The sequence below is a fragment of the Lottia gigantea genome, assembly GCF_000327385.1.
Source record: "Lottia gigantea unplaced genomic scaffold LOTGIsca_1, whole genome shotgun sequence".
Lineage (NCBI taxonomy): Eukaryota > Metazoa > Mollusca > Gastropoda > Lottiidae > Lottia > Lottia gigantea.
In genome coordinates, this window is record NW_008706746.1 from 6,348,356 (window position 1) to 6,367,099 (window position 18,744).

At 33.1% G+C, this 18,744-nt stretch overlaps 3 protein-coding genes across 3 annotated transcripts; 1 reads left to right on the forward strand and 2 right to left on the reverse strand.

Annotated features, from left to right (window-relative positions):
- Positions 1-604: 604 nt before the first annotated feature.
- On the forward strand, positions 605-1,078 carry LOTGIDRAFT_102430 (hypothetical protein; the record flags this gene model as incomplete). The annotated part of the gene is made up of 1 exon (XM_009045792.1): positions 605-1,078. A coding segment is annotated over one exon (474 nt), but the record flags the coding sequence as incomplete, so codon positions are not given.
- Positions 1,079-7,730: 6,652 nt separating this feature from the next.
- LOTGIDRAFT_152353 (hypothetical protein) lies at positions 7,731-11,890 on the reverse strand (the record flags this gene model as incomplete). The annotated part of the gene is made up of 3 exons (XM_009045793.1): positions 7,731-7,786; positions 11,313-11,444; positions 11,491-11,890. The coding sequence occupies 3 exons, from the start codon at positions 11,888-11,890 to the stop codon at positions 7,731-7,733; spliced, it is 588 nt and encodes a 195-aa protein (XP_009044041.1).
- A 3,208-nt stretch (positions 11,891-15,098) lies between these two features.
- LOTGIDRAFT_152354 (hypothetical protein) lies at positions 15,099-15,680 on the reverse strand (the record flags this gene model as incomplete). The annotated part of the gene is made up of 1 exon (XM_009045794.1): positions 15,099-15,680. One exon carries the CDS (start codon positions 15,678-15,680, stop codon positions 15,099-15,101), a length of 582 nt encoding a protein of 193 aa, XP_009044042.1.
- Between the last annotated feature and the right edge of the window lie 3,064 nt (positions 15,681-18,744).

Here is an 18,744-nt window from a genome sequence, read left to right on the forward strand (position 1 = left end):
ATTAATATATTATTACAGAATATTCATTCCATTTAGAATAGGGATCAAATGCATTTAATGAAAGAGAATAATTCTTTTTTTATTCTTGATTTATCATTATGTTCTCCTTTACTAAATTACTCCATTGACTGAATTCAGATCCCCAGAAACATATCCTGTCAAACCTATACCTTCATTATTAGATGAATATAAATCTTGTGATAATCAATAAGAAGGAAAATGACTAGCAGTCAGCTATTGATTGAAGTACTGTTCAGAAAGAGTTCAGGTGTAAGAGCAATACTCCGTCTGATGAAATGTGTTAACACCGTTTAACTTCAGTGCTCAACAGTAATAACAGTTATTTAACCATTTATACATAATTTATAGTAGCTATATACCAATACAATATGTTATTGAATTATTAATGACTACAAGTTGATGGAATTTTACTGTTATAAAGGGTTTTACAGTTATTACATAAATGAACGAAAGTGAATAGAGCACTAAATACATTTTTTTTAACTGGATATTTTTTAATTCAGTAAAAAACGGTCATAGGAATAGTGTAAAAGTGGTCAAAGTGTGGGATACTTCCATTGGTTTCTTCGCCATCAGTATTGAAATGGCTTCTGTGAATTCAACACACCTTAGTGTTGCAGATTATTTAGAACATAAGGCAGCAGAATGGATATGGATCGTTGTTTCGCCTATTTTAATGATTGTTGGTACTATTGGAAACTTGATGTCTATTTTGGTTTTAACCAGATCTAACATGAGGAAGTCGAGGGTATCTATATATTTAACAGTACTGTCCTCGTGTGATATTCTAGTGTTATATACAGGCCTTCTAAGACAAGTTATAATGTACCATACCAATTTTGATGTACGCACCTTAAGTGATTTATCATGTAAAATTAATACCTGGATGGTATATTTTACCCTGGACTTTTCAGTTTGGATATTGGTAGCTGTTACTGTTGAACGCATTGTATCAGTCTGGTTTCCGCACCACGTTCGTCACACCTGTACTGTTAAATCATCTACTGTTACATTGGTAATTATTGCTATGGTACTTTTAGCAATCAATTCTCACTTTCTGTTTGGTCTTGGAGAAGTAACAACCACCAACGCAAACAACGATACCATCACGAGTTCGTGTACATATCTATGGAACAACTACAAACAGTTTTCAAATGATATTTGGCCGTGGATAGATCTCTGTTTCTTTTGTCTCTTTCCATTTACAATTCTTATAATTGGTAACCTGTCTATAATAGTAAAAGTTTATGCCATTAAAAAGGAAAAAGATAGACATGTAATTCCGAGAATGCTCAACCCCCAAGCTCGGGTATATAATGAAAAGGCGTCTTCAATGACTGTAATGTTACTGTGTCTTAATATTGTGTTTTTGTTGTGTACGTCACCCATAAGTGTGTACTTAATTGGGGAACCTTACTGGATAACAGAAAATAGCGATGCTCATGAACTTGCCAAGGATGACCTAATTTGGGCAATAGTAAATATGCTAATGTATACAAATAATTCTATTAATTTCATATTGTATTGCGTAAGTGGTTCAAAATTCAGAGAAGAGCTTAATAACATTTTTAAAAAAACAAACAGTATCCAACCCCAAATATCACTGACGAGACCTAATGGGATATCGGATGGACAAACAACAAATAAACAAGTTCCGAGCCACCTAATTGTGCCTAAAGTGGATAGAAATTCGGATAATGTTTTATCAACCGTGTATACGACACCAAACTCGGTTGTCTGATAAGTGTATAACATCCACAACTTAAACAAACCTGTAAAACGCTAGAATGGTATCTGCAATATTTCTATCGACACATGTGTTTAAAAATGAGGTCTGCTAAATGTAAAGATGTTAAAGATTCTTTTCACCCAGTGTAAAACAATTTATGGGATTTTGTTTATAAGTGTATTGAAGTGTATCCTTGATTTCTATGATAATATAAATATTTCAAAGTTTACTTTGTACGTTGGATCATTCTGCCACATTAACTTATTATTTCTTAGATCATACAATTTTGAAAAGACAGACAGTTTCATCTCATATTTAATAATGTACACGTCCTCTACTGATTATTTGTATATAGTTGTAAAAAATAGTTAAGAAATACGGTAAACAACTGTTTCACCATGACAAAAACTTGGGAACAATCTTGCAGAAGAGTAACTTTTATTGTCAGAGTTTTGTTGTTGTTGTTTTTTTGTTTTACTGATTAAATATGAGTATTTAGTGATGTGATTATACTGATTGAATGAAATGAAATGAATGGAGTTTTACGTCCTACTTTTCTGCTATGCTGATTAAAAATAGATGACAAGACACGAATGGCCAATTTTAGGCGATGCATGCTTGAGTGTCATTATGAAGTTTTTTGGTTGATTCGTCTTCTTTTAGGCTATCCTGAACCGAAAGCGCCCAAAATGCCGAATTAGCACCATGTATGATTTTTATACGCTCACATGGAAATGTAGACGTATATTGACGTCCTCCCCGTACGTCCGTCGGTCCGTCCACATTTGTTGTATGCACGGTGGAGGCTACAATTTTTATCTGATCTTGATGAAACTTGGTTTGCATGTATATATTGATAAGATCTCGGTAAACTTCGAAGTTGGTAATAATCGTAAGAACGGTTTCAGAGTTATTGCCCTTGACTTAGTAAAAACACGTTTAATTTGTGTTGTATGCACGATAAAGGCTGCAATTTTTATCTGATCTTGATGAAACTTGGTATGCATGTATACACTGATCAGATCTCGGTAAAGTTCGAAATTGGTAATAATCAGATAAACGGTTTCAGAGTTATTGCCCTTGAATTAGTTAAAACGCGTTAAATTTGGCTTGTATGCACGATAAAGGCTGCAATTTTTATGCGATCTTGATAAAACTTAGTATGCATGTATATATTGATGAGATCTCTGTCTAATTCAAAATTGGTAATAATCGAATGAATATTTTCAGAGTTATTGCCCTTGACTTAGTAAAAATCTTATAAATTTGACTTGAAACAGGGTACAGTTTTTATCTGATCTCAATGAAAGTTGTATGCAAGACAATTCTCAGTCAAGTTGAAATTGATAACAATCGGGTTAACGGTTTTGGAGTTATTGCCCTTGAATTAATTCAAACTACATTTTTTATACGATCTTGACGAAACTTGGTATGAGATCTGAGTAAAGCTTGAAATTATTAAAAATCAGATGATTGGTCTCACACATTAAACCTCTACAGACTTTGTTATCATTTCTGACAGCTGGTAGAGGGCGTATGTTTCCTTGCCCGGCAAGCTATCTTTTTTTAAGTTGCAAAAAGCAAAATTCTGAATTCTATTTAAGGCAATATCTTTACTTCAAATGCACTTACAAACAAAATTTCGGTGTCTAGTGCTATATGTTTTCGAATTGTGATAAAATTAAAGGTCTTCACATTGAACGTGTGCCGTTTCAATAAATAAACAAAGAACTAATGGTCCGAACTGCAAAACAAAACCTGAAACCCAAAACAACATTTTACGAACGAGGAAGTATATGAATCAGAAGTGAGTACGTATTTGATAATGAAAAGTGATATAAGATGTCTAGAAGAGTAAGCATACTCCGTATGTCGCCACACCCGTCATAACTGCTCAACATACACAACAAATTGGAACGCGCCAACAAAAGAAGTGAGAGACGAATTTTAAAATTCAAGGGACGTAACTGTTGAAAATTTCCATAGTCCAGGGAACGGAATTTGAACAATGGCCAGTTTAACGTTCCACTGTCCACGCGGAAGATCTCGGGTTCAATTCGAAGCAGCTCAACCCGTTCCTTTGGACGCTGTATGTGACGAGGTCTGACAGTTACTACTTGATGAAGCTCTGCAGATAACACCGGAACATTACAGCCACAATACGACCTAAGAATTCAAACAATCCATCTACATTGATACATTATCAAAATTTAATGCAATACCTGTCGACTAATAAAAATCAGTACAGGAAAACAGTAATAATATTAATTTTGAAGAAGCGTGCAATATTTCTCATCCAGGTTAGCAGATGTTACCCGCGTCTGTTCATTACAGCAGTCCGGTCCAGAGTTACAATTTCAAAACATACAACATGAACTACAACATAACCACACCTCTCGGTAGAACATGAAACCCATTTTACGTATAAGTCCAAAACCGTTTTTATACGCCAACATAATTTTCATAATGATATTGACACACATACAAAAGATCAAAAGAATCAATATAGAATTGTAGTCTGTAGAGTGAGCACGAGCCAAAAAAGTGAGAGAAAAAAACGAACGCGATATCAGAGTTTTATGCGATATCTCACAAGAAAATAATCAGTTCATCACCAAATTCAATAGTGCACATCTTCATAATGATATTGACACACATACAAAAGATCAAAAGAATCAATATAGAATTGTAGTCTGTAGAGTTAGCACGAGCCAAAAAAGTGAAAAAAAAACGAACGCGATATCAGAGTTTTATGCGATATTGCTCAAGAAAATCATCGGATCATCACCAAATTCAATAGTGCACATAATGGTATTGACACACATACAAAAGGTCAAAATAATCTATAGAGAATTGTAGCCTGTAGAGTGAGCACGAGGTAAATGTGAACGGACCGACGGACAGACGGACCGACAGGGGCAACCACAATATACGCCCATACTCACGTGTGGGCGTATAAAAATAGTGCTAGACTGCGGCTTCATTATTCTTATTATTTTTACCGTACAGTACACGGAACATGCCATCTTTTGCCTTATCACATCACGTCACGTTAAAGCATATTTAGTCAGCTATTTTAAGGCTGCCTGCAGATTGAAACATATCCCATTTATGACACGTAGTACTTTTGCTCTGCTCACATCATGTATTATATGGATAAACTATTCCCTTGGTATGATACAATAACATAGTTTATTATTACTTTCTGTAGACAATATAGTAATTAACCTTTTACCAAGTCATTAGTACCTTTTAAATAGAAGTAGCTTACAGTGAAACACCAGCATCTATATTGTGCTTTCGATAACAGTTCATATTTAATATCTTTATCATTTTGCTGTTATGTGGGCTAACGAATTGTATCTTCCACCCATTGGTTATGTCTTGACATTTTTTTATATTTGTCTTATAAAGAAATATAACACTCAAAATAGAAACCTTGAGTTCTCAATATTTTATTATAAAATAAAGAGTAAGATGATTAATTTCTTACAATTTTTTTTTAAATCTTTTTAATAACAAATTGATTTTCGTACACTTTTATGTTGTTGATGAGAAATTTGAACAGAGGGATTATTTTTTTGATATAAGCCATTAATGAATTAATGAAAAGTAACTCTGTGTTCACGAGGCTCGATACAGATAATACTGTATAATACTATAATACTAATACAACAGAATAACAATGAGCTATTTTTTTAGCAGTAACTTGAAATTTTGGCTGTACAATTTGTAAAACTAATGTCGCCAAACTATCATTAACTACTGATAATGGAAGACAGGCCAGGTTCTGGAAGATTTTTTCCTGGTCAGGCCAAAAGCTATGGAATGGATTATTTTTCTGAAAACAGAAAAAATGAAAGTAGACAAGCTTTTCTCGGCCTTTCCTAAGTCCTGAACATAATAATATAAAGACACCCGTGTAACTCATGTAAAAAAATAATTGATGTCAAAGTCTTGTTACAAGCAAGCAGTCATGCCTATAATGTTGATTACTGGCGAAAGTTAGGGGGTTGCCAAGATCATAACTTCCTAGTTGCTATGGTAACTTATTATTACGCAATCGATCAAAAATGAGCTTATTTGCGTGTTAACTTAACTAATTTGAAGTCTTATTGATGCAAATAGGATTCTACGTGTTAGTACATAATTTTTGCACCGAAAATGTCATAAAAAAGTGTGTCCATGGTAACCATTTTGAATATGTATATTTTGCAATTAATCACCCAATCTTCTGTTTTGATCTATCAGCTCACCAAGAAGATCTTTTCAAAACAGGAGTGAATATAAATATTCATATTGAAAAAAAAAAACAAGGAGAAGTAACCGGTTATTGTTTATTATTGGAAGAAGCAAAACATTTAATCAAAATAGCAGATAGAAGAATGATAAGAATTAAGTAAAAAATACACCCTTAAAAATGAAACTAAAGTCAAGAAAATAATAGAAGCTATTGAAACAGCTTCACTGTAATAACTTACAATGGTATAAAGATCCGCATATCTAAAAAACTTATTGATAAATATAAATATTGTAAAGTCAGACGAAATAGAATTGACGCGAACGCAAAGGAAAGTGGAACACAGACATAATTTAGCAATTGAAGAGGAAGCACATGAAGCTGCTACTGCAAAAAAAGGTTCAGGAGTGGGAGATATAGTAGGCACAGTAAAATAATTTGGAAAACGATTTGGTCAAGAAACCAAGTAAACAGTTAAAGAGGGATTAAACAGTATCAAAGACAAAATCGACACTGGAGAAATGAAAGTCAAACATAAGGGTAATGGAATATTTTTAAAAAAAAACATACACACTGGAGAAGGATTATTTCTTTCAAAGTGTAAAGGAAGAGGAAAGAAAAATGGGAAAGAAATTCAAACATTCAGAAATATTTCCTAGTAACCCAATGCTCATGTGTATATGCGGTAGTTCAGGTTCTGGGAAAACTCATCTCACTTTTAACATGTTGACAACACCAAACCTTTAAGATTTCGATTCTCTATATATCTACACAACAACACCAGAGCAATCATATTATCAATTCCTCAAAGCTTTAGAATATTTACCAAAGTAAGATGTTTAAGACATATTTCAATATTATGAAGACAACGAAGAAGAAGGGGAAATAAAAGATATCATAGAGAACTTCATTAAAGCAAAGAATCCATCTTTCAATTTAACGGATATAAAAGTTTTTCTTACGAAAAATGTTAATGATCTAGACTTGTCTAATATTGATAGCAATCGAAAGAACTTAATAGTCTTTGACGACTGCGTAGCACAACGAACTCAAACTGTTCAACAAGAATTCTTCACGAAAGGAAGACATCACAACTGTCACTGAATGTACCGATCCGAATCTTTCTACGGAATGGATGCAATGTTCATTAGGAAAAACGCAAATTGTTTTTTATTGTTTGAATTAAACGACAAAGATTTATCTCAAATCATTCAGTCGATAAATCACGGAATGGACAGAGATACATTTAAAAAGGTTTTTAAAACACAATGGAGAAACCCAGATGATCATGGATATGTATTTGTTAATACTAGAAACCCTGCAGGTGAAAGAGTTATGATCGGCATATGTTAATTTTATTTTTTTTTAAATGGATAATTGGAATAATATTTTAAAAAGAAATAGAGAATATATCAAAGCTAAGAATAAAATAAAGACCCAAGTTGAAAATAACAAATTACAACAACTTGGATTAAGTGAAAATCTACAAACTCTATTTCAACCAATATTAAAAACTCAAGAGGATATTAAAAAGAAATTAGAATATGGACCCACACCTCGTATATAACCTACACCCCATATAGATCACCCCGAACCGATTGAATATGGTGGTATTATGATTAGGACATTAGATGATATAAATCGTCGTTATTCAAACCCTGACCAAGATTTACCAAAGAGCATTACACCAAGCGTTGATTCTCCCAAATGTACAGGCCTAGGGTGGAGCAGACACTTTATTTAGAAATTAGGATTAAGAATCTTGATATTGGATTTTCTTCTGTTCTTATTCTGATCTGAAATTAGAAAAAATAACAGAGAAGTATAGTATCTGTTATGTACTGATTGTTTTTAGTTTACTATGAACAATATTATCATTTAAGTTCTTATTTTTTGAATATGCAACTATCATTTTCTGCTTATAGACATGGGGGAATTTCTCTTGAAGGGTCTTATAGTGGGCATGAACTATCTTGCTTGCTCGATTGCTGGTTGTATTAAACGGGACAACAAAGGGTGCTATGCCTACATTATGATGAATATTTAGTCCTATAGGTCTTGCTGTATTCAATGTCTCAATCCAATGGGCTTCCCTAGATTGACGGAATTTAGTAGTTTCATCTTCGGGCAAGTCAATTTCTATACGCTCAATTGGGATTAGGGCGAGATCGTCTATTGAATGGTCGTCGAGGTTGAAATGATTAGAAACAGGCTTGTCTTTCTTTAATTTGATGTCCGACCCATGAGCGTTAAAATGCTTTTGTCACTCACGTTTGCGGTTAGTTTGATAGAAGGATGGTGGTTGTTGAGAATTTCAAAGAATTCCCCAAAACTGTTCGATAGAATAAGTCCAAACCATAAAAATGTCATCCAAAAAGCGTCCGTAAAAATGTGGGTCAAATCTCTAAAAGCTGTAGAATTGCATCATCGGGTCTGTTTGGATCTGGGTTTCTATTAAAAGCTTTACGAACTGCCGTTAAACCAGTAGTGTTATCGATATTGGTATACATAGAAGAATCGTCGATAGAAATTAAAATAGCATTAGAGGTAACTCGAAGATTATTTATTTTATTGACAAAATCGGTTGTGTCTTTAAACGTAGGCGCGATGTTGACATGCTAGAGGTAGTAAGAAATGATCAATGTATTCTGACACTTCATATGACTCACTACCACAGTCAGATATAATCGGGCGGCCTTTATGGATTTTATTCGAGATAAACCACTCCTTGGTTGGATTCTTATGGATTTTAGGCAAAGTGTGCAAATGTCTCTCGTGACAATTAGGTTTGGCAGACAGATAGTCACATTGTTTCTGTTTGAGATAACTAGTTTTGACTAAATCGGCAAGAGTGTAATTGTTAATCATGTTAGCAGTTTCTTTGAAAATTGGTTTCGGTAAAATGGCATAATGTTTAGGATTATTCAGTTGATTCTCTGCTTCTGAAACGTAATCCTCCCTATTCAGAATGACACAACATGAACCTTTGTCACTCTTTTTAATAACAATGCTATCGTCTTTCTTAAGTAAGTTTAACGCGTCACGTTCCACTCGTGTGAGATTAGGCTTTTCGTGTGTTATGGAAAGGTTCACTGTTCGGCTATTCATACTCGCAAATGTTTTCAATATTTCAGGATGGATGGCGGCCTGAGGGGGTGGTTTCGAAAAAAATATGTGCAGCTAAGATTTCATTGAAATCGTTCAAGATAATTTAAGTTAACTATCTTTGATGTGGGAATAAACTTAAGTCCACGGTCTAAGATTGAATGCTGAAGGGGTGTGAGAATTTTGCGGCTCAAGTTAACTACAGTTTGGCCTAGTGGTGGCCTCTCAGTATTTTTATCCCCAGTAATTAGTTTAAAGACTTACTCGATACTTGAAGCTGGTGTATCCAAAACAATAAATGCTGTTTGCTGTTTCTGGAGAACAATGAAGATTATCAACTGGTTCGAATTCTTCTTCGTAGGGTGGTAAGATTGTTGCGCTGTTGATACTGGACTCCATCATCATGTTGTTGGGGGTGCTGAGGTTCTGTTGTGCTTTACTCGAGATTTTATTTGAAATGGGTATACATGTGAAGAGGATCTTGGAGTTTGGGAAGGTTTTGTTGGCTGTAGCGATTAATTTCTGGGCTTGGTTAAAGGAGGTCTTTGGTAGCTGATCACGGTTGTTGAGGCCTACATGAAGAATAATGGTAGTAGGTTTGGGATCATGGTCGTATGATCCCAGGATTGACTGTATGTGATGGATTTGGGCACCGAGGTAAGAGTGTATTTCAGTGTCTGAACTGGTTTTGGCAATTCGATTCAGGTTAGATGATAATTAAGGTAGATTTTTTTTAAAGCAGGTAGCTTCCATAATGATTTGTCACTGGGTTTGGTAGCGGATTTAATGGTTGTCGACGGTGTGATTGGTACTGGTGTGGTAGTTGTTAGAATTGTAGCATTGGAAACGGACTGGATACACGTCTCGACTTGGATGGAGACTGAGGTGTGGTTTGCTGGTCCAAAAACGCACAGAAGGAAGAAAGGTTGGCGGATCCTGGATCACATGGTGAAGATTCAGATGGTATGGAAGGGGAAGACGAGTCTGAAAGTGAAAAGAGAAGAGGGGTTCTTCTCTACGAGAGCGTTTACCTATGTCTGCTGGACTAGGAGTAGGTGAACTTTGGGCTCGTTTAGGGGTTTGGTTCGGCAGCATGGTGGCTCTAGATGGTGCAGGTGTAGTGTCTATTTCAGTCGATAGAGATATGGTTACTCTGGTTTTTGTTTCGTTGATTGTTTGGTAGAATTTGGTGTTTACAGCTTGAGTAAGACGTTTCCCATAGGAGCGACGGGCCCAGGACAGGACATGAGGTCGTCGGCAGGTGATGATAAAGACTTGGTACGAATGGTGGTCAGCTTCTCTTGAAGTGTGGTTTGGTAATGGTCGACCAGGACCTGCGTTACCTTAGAGAGACATGTCCGATGGAGGGATCTAATATTCGCGTCGACAGCTGATGTTTTCATTGCTGGACGGATAAAACTATCCAACTCAGAGACTTTGCGTTTGAAGGTAAACGCTGGTTGGCCTTGCTGTTGAAGGGTAAGGAATGCCAAATGATGGAGGCACTGCAAAACTTGGAAGAACACCGTCACAAAGGGTTCTTCCTCTTTATGCGTGGGGACTGGTTGGCCTCGGTGGGCTGGTAGTCGTTTCTGTTGTTGGTCAGGTCGATGGTTACCTCTGGATTGGTAGGCTGTGTTGTAGACGATGGGGCGGCGATTGGTAGGTGATAGAGGTCGATGGAAGACAGGGCGGTTGTAGGGTACGTGATATTGGTTTGGTTGACAATTAGTGTTTTTATGTCTGGCTTCTTGCCAGTGGTTGTTATAGTTGGGGAGCATAATGAAAATAACTTGAGGTAAGAAAGGGAATGTACAGCGGATGTAACAGGAGGAAACTGTATATGCTAGCGTGAAAATGTGGGGATCCAATTATGCAAATAAACTGGGTTTTGGATATATAAAGTAAGATGAAAGATATGATGACAAATGCAAAAATATGTATTTAGGTGATAAATAATGCTAACAATGATGTGAAAAATTATAACAAGTAAAACAAAAACTTACGCAATTGACACGAACCGGTTTTCGAAATATCCTTTTTCAAGTGTCGAGGAATGATCATTTACTTTAGGATAGCTTTTGACATGTGAACCGAAGTTGACTTTTAAAGTTGTTTCACTCCATAGATGTCTCGATGTAGTTATATCCTTCTGAAAAGATTTACCATACAAGGAATTACCTAATAATGTCATGCAATTACTACCCACAATATTACCTTCTCGTTTATATTCATTTCTTAGATCTCTCAAAATTAAAATATAATCCGTATATGGTGGAGTTTTAAAATTTTCTTCATACACTATACCATCTAATATTCTAATAATTCGTCCACCAGCTTTAGCTATTTCTAGAATATCGACCGATGTTAAAACATCTAAACCTGATTTTAGTACCAGTTTCCTTATTATCTTCTTGGTTCGTAAAAGTAATTTTATCTTTAGCTGATATGGGTTGGAAGAACATGATAGTAGGATATTCAAACCAGACTTTTAAAATAGCTGTTCTAGATCTGAATTTCTGCTCATTAAAGAGCTTGACAAATTCTTTATTTTCTTCTGGAAGAAACGGTCTACCACTTTCCGCTTTAGGATATTCGCTGTCTAAATCTGACATGGCGGAAGCATACAAACCGTTGGCGTCGAACGCCATTAGTTTAGTACATTTTATTTTTTTAAGTTTTGAATTAACTTCCATTTTATCTTTATTACTTTTACTATATTCTTTAAATAAATCAATTATATTACTACTCTCAAGTTCTATGTATTCCTTTAATATATTACAAATTTCATGCATTTTGTTCGTTTCAAATGATTTTCTGTTATCTTATAAAAGGGTGTGTATGTGAGTAGTCTTTTTCTATATTTTCTTTTTCAGTGTGTTTTGGAACCAATCTAGTAGTTTCATACCATTCTTCTTCAACCGTTTCTTTATGGTAATGATACAAATAATACCAACCCTTTAAAGATAAAGAAGGAGCCGTAAGATTATTGGAAATATTCTGGAATACAACTTCCTTCATTACTTTGTTATATTTTATCAAACAAGCTCCAAGACATAACGTATCTCTTTTAGCATAAGGTTCCCATTCGTGTCTTAAAGATTCCCAATTATCTTCGGTGTATTTTTCAATATTGATATCAGTGATCTTTCTTAATTTATTGGTAGATTAGATGAATTTCCCCATGCTGCCAAACTAGATTTTTAATGTTGAAAGGAACACATGAAATTAATATTTTGCAGATAATTAGAGTTGCCAATTATTTGTTTTTGTCTTTTCCATTTTTACTGTAAACATTCATCGGTGAATGAATTAGATAAAGGTAGAGATAGAATTCCTCTAGCTTAGTAGTGACATTGTGTTAGATTTTTTGCATTTTTAAGCACAATCCAGTAAATGCAATCTTTACCCACAAGTATGTTTACTATATTCATTAATTTATTATAAGATTCTTCTGGAACACTATCTGTGGGATTTAAATCTGGAAAGTTATGTTTTATTCTGTCTAACATTTTTCTTAGTTTTTCTAAATTAATTAAAGTGCAAGAATAAGGAATTGCTTTATTCGTTTCTCTTTCGCTATAAGCTTCACAATCCCATGCGCATAAACAATCATTATGAATTGTTGGAAATACATTTAGTTTTAGAGGTGAAACTTGTGTTGTCTTGTGCATTATCATCTCTACAAGTTCTCCATACATTTTCATCGTAATTATCTTCTATTTCTTTAATGCCTAAGGCTTTTTTTTTCTTCTTATGAGACAGAAATGTGATTTATGTAAGTAAAATATCCAATCTAATTCCTCGGATACTATCTTTGGTTGAAAATGTCTATTTTGGGGAATATAAATTTGAAAATAAGTATTAAATTTCTTATTGAATTCAGTGATTCTAGCAGCTTGGTATGTAACAATTTATACCAACCTATTCATTTATCTTTTTGAATAGGGTAGTACCACTGCCCTTTTTTTGATCTTTTTATTCCGACGATTTTGCATCTACTGTAAAAAGTAGTGGCATTAAAGCCTATAAATTTCATGTTTTGTTTGTGTTCTCAATCATTTTCATCGTAATTATCTTCTATTTCTTTAATGCCTAAGGCTTTTTTTTTCTTCTTATGAGACAGAAATGTGATTTATGTAAGTAAAATATCCAATCTAATTCCTCGGATACTATCTTTGGTTGAAAATGTCTATTTTGGGGAATATAAATTTGAAAATAAGTATTAAATTTCTTATTGAATTCAGTGATTCTAGCAGCTTGGTATGTAACAATTTATACCAACCTATTCATTTATCTTTTTGAATAGGGTAGTACCACTGCCCTTTTTTTGATCTTTTTATTCCGACGATTTTGCATCTACTGTAAAAAGTAGTGGCATTAAAGCCTATAAATTTCATGTTTTGTTTGTGTTCTCAATCTTGAATTATCTTTCCAGAGATAGCCTTAATGATATTGGAAAATAGCACATTTGATATGAATGTTTCAACGTCTATAATTTCAATTATATTCATATATTTATTTTTAACTAGGAATTTTTCACTTTTATTGATGACATTTCTACATTAAATTTATCTACAATTCATTTAATTCTTATAATTCTTCAATGGTTATGTTCTTATCTTCTCTTGATCTTTCGAAAAATATGAATAATTTATTAAAATATGTATATAAAATTTCTGTTTTCTTTGTATAATGAGATTTCTGTTTTGATGTAAAACCTAATGTTATCAATCCACAAGATGAAGTTTGAACAGCAGTGAACGCGGCTAATACAGTTGGGACAATTATTGGAAGCATTAATCGATATAGTTTTGTCTGCTTTCTAGTTCCATTGTTAGGCAGTTAAATTAACTGCACTTTTGTTAATTTGAAAGTTGGAGAATTCCGCATAATAGGTTTTATCCATATTCATTATGTTATTTTTATTGATTGATAAAATATTAGCATTAGAAAAATGACTTTAAAGGTTAATAACGATATTTGTTTATTTGAATTATTAATCTTATTTAGATGAATCGAAAATTTTGGTTTTTCAATATTGATGATTATCTTACATCTATAAGTATATATACGTACCACCAAGACTTTCAATTATTGATGGAAATAACATAATTTGTTCAATTTTGTGAATATCAATTGAAGTATATAAATCATTAGCATCTTGCCTAAAAAATTCATCAACAAAATATAGTTTTACGTATTCAAAGTCTGTTGCTCGTAAAAACTCATAACTCTTTGTTTCATCTCTTTGTTGGAGTAATGGGCCTTCAATAATGTTCATTGATGGTGGAGTTTCCGTCTCCAATATCATATCAAATGCATTAAATCCAAGAAGAAGTTCTTCTTTATCTGGAATGATTAACATTCTAAACCTATCTATATATTTTCCACTCGTTTTAATTTCATATAAGTGATTAATCTTGCTGTTCTCGTCTTTAATTTCTAATTCTTTAGTTCCTACATTTTCGGTACCATTGATAAACTGAAGAACTTTACGAGCGTTAAATAATTGATTATATGAAAGTGAGACTTGTTTGAATAATATTGAATCAACTTTTACCTGCATAGGAAAAATAATTCCAATTACAATTTTTCCTTTGGAAAGTAAAGGTGATGGATAATCACTCTCAAACATTATATGGGGATAGTAAAAATCTGAAGCAGAAAATACTCTTATATTTACTGTAAATCCATATATTTTATATTCATATATTTTTGATTTATCAATATTATTAGTAGTAATAGAAGCATCTTTATGACTCAAATTTCTAAATAGAAGATTGAAATAATATGATTTATTTTCATCCTTGAGATGCTTTTCTAATGCGGCTGTATTTTTTCCTGTTTTAAAACTTCGTTATTAATAGTGTTTATCTGTTGTTGAATAACACTATCATCAATATTTTGTATTTGTTGTTGAATATAGGTTTTAATTTCACTATCATCAATGTTCTGTATTTGTTGTTGAATATAGGTTTTGATTTCGCTATCATCAATGTTCTATATTTGTTGTTTAATATTTGTTAGTTCTTTTTGTAATTCACTGTTAAGTTTAGTTTCCAGAGCATTTAATTCCTGTTGAAATATATCTTCATTTTCATCTGGAATGTTATCTATTAATTGTTGAATGTCTAATTTTTGTTTTGCAATCTTATCATTTAATTTAGATATTAATGAAATTAAATTTTGTAACTGAGTTTTGTTCACTACGTTAACCAATTGATTGTGAATAAAACTTATTAAACCTGCTACCTCTTGCTGTAGTTTAGTATCATTCATAAAATCTTTATTATTTAGTTGACATTTGAAGAATCTTTTCACATTACTTATTTTATCTTCTAAATGGGTTTTATTTACATCAATTGAATTTATTTGATCCCGTAAATATTTCTTGTGAACAGCGTCATTATCATTTTCCGGAGACTTTAAATTAGTTACTTTGAAATTGTTCATATCTAAATCACCTTGAAGAGTGAATCTGATTTGATCCACAAAGTAAGGTTTTGCTTTATTTATCCACGCTGTAGTGTTAGGTTTTTTAGTTTCTAAAGTTAAAGAACCTAATTCAAACTTGTTCGACATTTTTATTAAGTTAAATTTATTATAATTTCTTCAAACTGTTTTCCTAGACTCAACTGATATAAAACCCAAAGTGAAAGCTGTCTCATACAATAATAAAACGGTGAAATATTTAACTCATTCGCCCATCTCATAAGTTGAAAGTTTGTGGTTGTATTTATTGAGAAAGCTATTCATTTTTGGAAGTTCGTTTTGATAAAACCTACCCATGATTTGTTCTTTGTCTTGATCGATTAATTCATGTCGGAGGTGATTTGGTGTTTACTTTATCACCGATGAATATTTCGTTTGTCCAGTATCCAACGTAACCTTTTTCGAATTTACTTTTATATTTGAAAATTAGAACGCAATCTCCAACTTTAAATTTGGGTTTGATATTTAAATTATTTATTTCATTTTCAAAATTATTAAGGGTAGAAGAAAACTTTATAATAACTGGGTTTTGACTAGCTTCCATTGGAGAAACACTGATGGAAGAATGAATTTTATTATTATATTCCGATATTACAGTTTTTTAAACAGTTTTGATTTAAGCTTCCTGTTAAATCTTTCTACTACTACAGCTTTTCCCTCGTTATGAGTACTGTAAATTGCAAACCCAAGTGATTTCATATTTTTATTATAAAATTCTCTTCCTTTATCTACCCACAGTTTTTTTGGTTTTCTACGTTTCATTATCGTTTCAAAAGCATGTTTGATTGATAATCCTGTTTTGTTTTTCAAAGGAATAACCCAAGCACATCTTGTATATAAATCTATAACTGTTAAGAAATATTTATATCCTCTTTCGACTGGCATATTATTTAAATCAGACCATATTTCATCTTTTTGCAAATACTTAAACTTCTAAAAAGTTTTTAGTTTTTCTAAATTCTTTATGAATTTCATCTGCTAATCCCATACCCAATTTCATCTTTGCTTTTAACAGTTTTATGAACAGGGCCCTTTGCATTCTTTCCTTGGATTGGAATATTTTCAAGTTCGATTATCATTTGTTTGTCTGCTTCGTGTCTGTATAAAATATCATGTTTAAGTGCAGCGGCGTCAACTCTATTGCCTGGTTATTCACCCGGTTTGGGTTTATCGACCAGTGTAATTATGACCCGGAAGATGTTTTTCTCCTGGATACTTTGCCCATGGAAAACCAGGAAGAGAGCCCAATGACTTTTGAGTATCTGAACCCAAATACGTTTTTGGAGCGTGTGCGACTATCATTTTTATCCTATAACTTTAAAACCTTTTCCTTTCCTTTCTTCTAATCTCCTGTTTCGCAGTTCTCTTATTAGCTGTAATTCTTTCAATTTGTCAGGCTTTTTCACTGCGTCGCTTATACTCTTTCCCGCTTCCGCGACAGATCCTATAGCTTCAGCTTCGGATGAAATAAGTGATTTGTGGTTTGAAACAAAGTTAGATACTTTTGGAATTATTTTTGAACCTAGAGAACATATTGATGAAAAGATACCGTCGCCTGAATAATCTTCGAAATTGTGTTGTTCGAGTTTTAAAATTAAACGCATCCTATTTTTAAATGAGTTAATTTAACGAGTTATCTTTCATACAGAAGTTTCTAGATTGAAAAAAAAAAGAACTTATAAATAACATTATTAAAAATCGGATGTTAAACAAATCAAGGAAGTTATTTTGTATAAGGGAACTTTTAATATGCTTTTTTCGTTAATTATTCTAATCTAAAGTGAAGAGGAATTATATAGGATTCTGATTAAGTTTTTTTGATAGTTCAAGATGTTGGGGACAGAAGGATGTGTCTTTTTTTAAATTGTGTGTTTATTTTGAGATGATTTTACCAGAGTTTTTTGTGTTATGACCTATATATTACTATTTACTTCTTTGTGTGAATTTATTCATATACTACAACTATGGATTCAATTTGATTTCGGGGACGGGAGGGTTTGATTCTCCCAAATGTACAGGCCTAGGGTTGAGCAGACACTTTATTTAGAAATTAGGATTAAGTGTCTTGATATTGGGTTTTCATCTGTTCTTATTCTGATCTGAAATTAGAAAAAATAAGTAGTATAGAAGTATAGTATCTGTTATGTACTGATTGTTTTTAGTTTACTATGAACGATATTATCATTTAAGTTCTTATTTTTTGAATATGCAACTATCATTTTCTGCTTATAGACATGGGGGAATTTCTCTTGAAGGGTCTTATAGTGTGCTCGATTGCTGGTTGTATTAAACGGGACGACAAAGGGTGCTATGCCTACATTGTGATGAATATTTAGTCCTATAAGTCTTGCTGTATTCAATGTCTCAATCCAATGGGCTTCCCCAGATTGTCGGAATTTGGTAGTTTCATCTTCGAGCAAGTCAATTTCTATACGCTCAATTGGGATTAGGGTGAGATCGTCTATTAAATGATCGTCGAGGTTGAAATGATTAGAAACAGGCTTGTCTTTCTGTAATTTGATGTCTGACCTATGAGCATTAAAGCGAGTTCGTAAATTATTCTTAGTTTCTCCTACATATTGTTTGGGTCATTTCTTGCATGAAATTAAATATATTACATTCGAATGTTCACATGTTAGATGTTCCTGGATCGGGTACCTTTTATTCGTAGAGTTGCTTACAAAATAATGAGTTTCTGATATAAAGGGACATGTTTTGCATCTACTGGACAAACATGGAGCACTTCTTAAACCTGGAGGTACTTCGGCATAAAGTCTGTTTTTAGCTGCTATCTGTGCTAAGGTGGAATTTTTTATGTTTCGTAAAAATCGTTTAGAGTACCCACGCTCTTTCAGTTTTGAGAAAACAATCGTACAGGCTTGGTTGAAATCAGAAGATCATGTACAAATTCGATGAAATCGTAAAACTTGTCACTTAATTATACCAGAAAAGGGTGAAAGGAGCTCTTGTGCAAGAGTTGATGAGTATCAGTTTCTTTGAAATACACTTTAATATCCAGTTTATTTGTTTCTGCTTTCTGGAATCTCCCTTAAAGACTGTGGTATCGACAAAGTCTATGCTTTTGTCACTCACGTTTGCGGTTAGTTTGATAGAAGGATGGTGGTTGTTGAGAATTTCAAAGAATTCCCAAAAC